The sequence below is a fragment of the Podarcis pityusensis genome, assembly GCF_964106645.2.
Source record: "Podarcis pityusensis genome assembly, chromosome: 13".
Lineage (NCBI taxonomy): Eukaryota > Metazoa > Chordata > Lepidosauria > Squamata > Lacertidae > Podarcis > Podarcis pityusensis.
The window spans coordinates 30,260,067-30,263,141 of NC_138038.1; the positions used below are offsets into that span (position 1 = coordinate 30,260,067).

General features: G+C 41.4%; 1 protein-coding gene across 1 annotated transcript; it reads left to right on the plus strand.

Moving 5' to 3' along the window:
• Positions 1 to 1,535: 1,535 nt before the first annotated feature.
• Positions 1,536 to 2,483, plus strand: LOC308460822 (olfactory receptor 4D1-like; the record flags this gene model as incomplete). Its single annotated transcript, XM_080977357.1, has 1 exon — positions 1,536 to 2,483. The coding sequence occupies one exon, from the start codon at positions 1,536 to 1,538 to the stop codon at positions 2,481 to 2,483; it is 948 nt and encodes a 315-aa protein (XP_080833483.1).
• Positions 2,484 to 3,075: the final 592 nt, after the last annotated feature.

Below are 3,075 nucleotides of genomic sequence, written 5' to 3' on the forward strand. Positions count from 1 at the left end.
GTTGTGAAAGTCTGGAGTAAGGATTTGTGGACTGGACCGCTAAATTAAATGATGGCATAAGAATAGAGCTAGTATTAGGTTTCTCAGGTTTCTTCCAAATATGTATCTCTGTAGTTTCCATCATCAAGTGTGTCAATGCAGGATCTTCTCCTTTCCTGGAACATAGTACTGCTTCTCTAAATGTCCTGTGGCCCCTGCTCCTTCAAGTAGCCTAAGTAATAGTATCACAACAACTTGCCTAATATAGTCTATCAATATTGAGGAACTACAAAGGTGGATTCTGGAAAGGGCTAGAACTACCTTTAGGTAGAATGAGATAGCTATCTTATGTGGCATATGCTGAGGGGCAGGGAGTGGTAGTGAGTGGTTGAAGTAAATTCAAACCTGCCCTGTGCTTTCTAAACTAGTGTACTGTCCTGAGGTGTGGTGATGACCACAGCCCCATAACCGGATATGAAATTAGATTCAATGTTTGGCTTGTGATACAGGAATGTTGATCATCTTGTCCTTCACCACAGGCAAAAAAAAATTATTGGGCTGGCCTAGATTTTGGGCAATTACTGGTGTTCTTGAAAATGGCATTCCTCAACATTTTAAGAGCCAAGATCCAACTTTATTTCATGTATTTGGGGATCTACATCTTTTTTGTTATACAGTGGTGCCTCGCAAGACGAAATTAATCCATTCCGCGAGTATCTTCGTCTAGCGGTTTTTTCGTCTTGCGAAGCAACCCTATTAGCGGCTTAGCGGATTAGCGCTATTAGCGGTTTAGCAGCTATTAAAGGCTTAGCGGATTAGCTGCTAAAAGGCTATTAAAGGCTTAGCGGCTTAGAAAAAGGGGGGGAGCAAAAAAAAACCCTCAAGACTCGCAAGACATTTTCATCTTGCGAAGCAAACCCATAGGGAAATTCGTCCTGCGAAGCGCATTGAAAACGGAAAACCCTTTCGTCTAGCGGGTTTTCCGTCTTGCGAGGCATTCGTCTTGCGGGGCACCACTGTATATTAATATGGTTGTAGTGCTGCTGCTGATGCGACCTACCTTAGGTCCAGCTGTAACCCAGTATAGTGGAACCTTGGTTCCCAAACAGCTTAGTTGCCGAACAAATCGGTTCCTGAACACCGCAAACCCGGAAGTAAGTGTTCCAGTTTGTGAATGTTTTTCAGAAGCTGAACATCCGACGCGGCTTTTGCTTGAGCGCAGGAAACTCCAGCAGCCAAGTGGAACCCATGCCTTGGTTTCTGAATGGTTTCAGGAGACGAACAGACTCCTGGAACGGATTAAGGTCGAGAACCAAGGTACCACTGTAGTGGGTCCAGGCCCACTTCATAGATGCCAGTGCTTTAAATAATACTGGAAGGCCTTTTTATTTCACTGCTGTAACTAACACTGAATTTCCCATTCACAATGAATATTTGATAGAAATAAATCATGGACATAAAGAAACTTTCTTTTTCCAAATATTTTTGTTATTATTGAAAAAGTGAATGCTCTCACTATGATAACTTCCTTTGCAGCTATATTGTAAGGACACCAAATGGCTCTGAAGAAGTATAATACAACAGTGACAGAATTCATTCTCTTGGGTTTCTCTCAGAGTGCAAAGGTTCAGTCCATTCTCTTCTTTATCTTTCTCACCATGTACATCATAACCTGGCTTGGGAACCTCACCATTATAATTACAGTGATTTACACACCCCACCTCCACACACCTATGTACTTTTTTTTATGCAACCTGGCTGTGATAGACATCAGCGATTGCACAGTAACTGCCCTCAAAATGCTGTGGGACCTCATCTCTCATACAAATTCCATCTCCTACAACTGGTGCATCGCCCAAATGTTCTTCTTCCATTGCACTGGAGGTGCTGTGGTCTTCTTCCTAGTTGTTATGGCTGTTGACAGGTACATAGCTATCTATAAACCACTGCGATATTTACTTATTATGAACCAAGGAGCTTGCATAGGCTTGGTTATTGGAACATGGTTGGGTGGCTTTGCTCACTCTATTGTCCAGGTAGCACTGGTACTTCAGTTACCATTCTGTGGGCCCAACATTTTGGACAACTTTTACTGTGATGTTCCGCAAGTAATCAAACTGGCTTGCACAGACACATACATTACAGAGATACTGATGGTTTGTAACAGTGGACTGCTTCTCACACTGATCTTTTTCCTCTTACTTGTATCATATACTATGATTTTGGTGAAGATTAGAATGCATGTCACAGAAGGGAAGCACAAAGCCCTTTCTACATGTTCTGCACAGGTCATAGTAATGAGCTTACATTTTGTTCCAGCAATGTTCATTTATGACCGCCCTTTCCGGGTATCTCCAGTGGACAAAATAACCTCGGTCTTGTACACTGCAATCACTCCAGTGCTAAATCCAATAATCTTCACTCTGAGGAACACAGAAATGAAAAACAGCATTAGAAAATTGGTTGGGAATAATATGTTATTCAAAACAACTGGATCAAAATGACATCTTTCTCAGAGAGACTGCTGTTCTCAGAACCCTAACCCACAAAAGTCAAATAACCCATTGTGGCCCCAAAAGATACACTTTTTGGAGGGAGGGGGAGATTGCAGTGCCCAAAATAGTCTCGGTTTTACAGGGACTGTTGAAGATGTTATAGTATTATAGTATTATAGTTATATGGTGTTATAGTGTTATAGTGATCCAGTTTGAAAATTCACTGAGAATGGGTACTCTTAGATTTGCCACTCAATTTTACCTGAAGTAAACATCCATTATGGCTATATATTTTCCTCCTCAGAGGAAATATCTGAATAATTTCAAGACAAGTTGTTTTGGGCAAGAACCCACACTTTTTCACAGTGGGTGACTTTTTGACAGAGGTGCAGAAAGGAAGGTAGTCTTTGGGGATACACTATCTACATGTGAGATTAAAATTACATTTTATTCTTGTACACAGCATGTACAACAGCATGTTACAATGGTACCTCGCAAGACGAATGCCTCACAAGACAAAAAACTCGCTAGACGAAAGGGTTTTTTGTTTTTTGAGCTGCTTCGCAAGACAATTTTCCCTATGGGCTTGCTTCGCAAGATG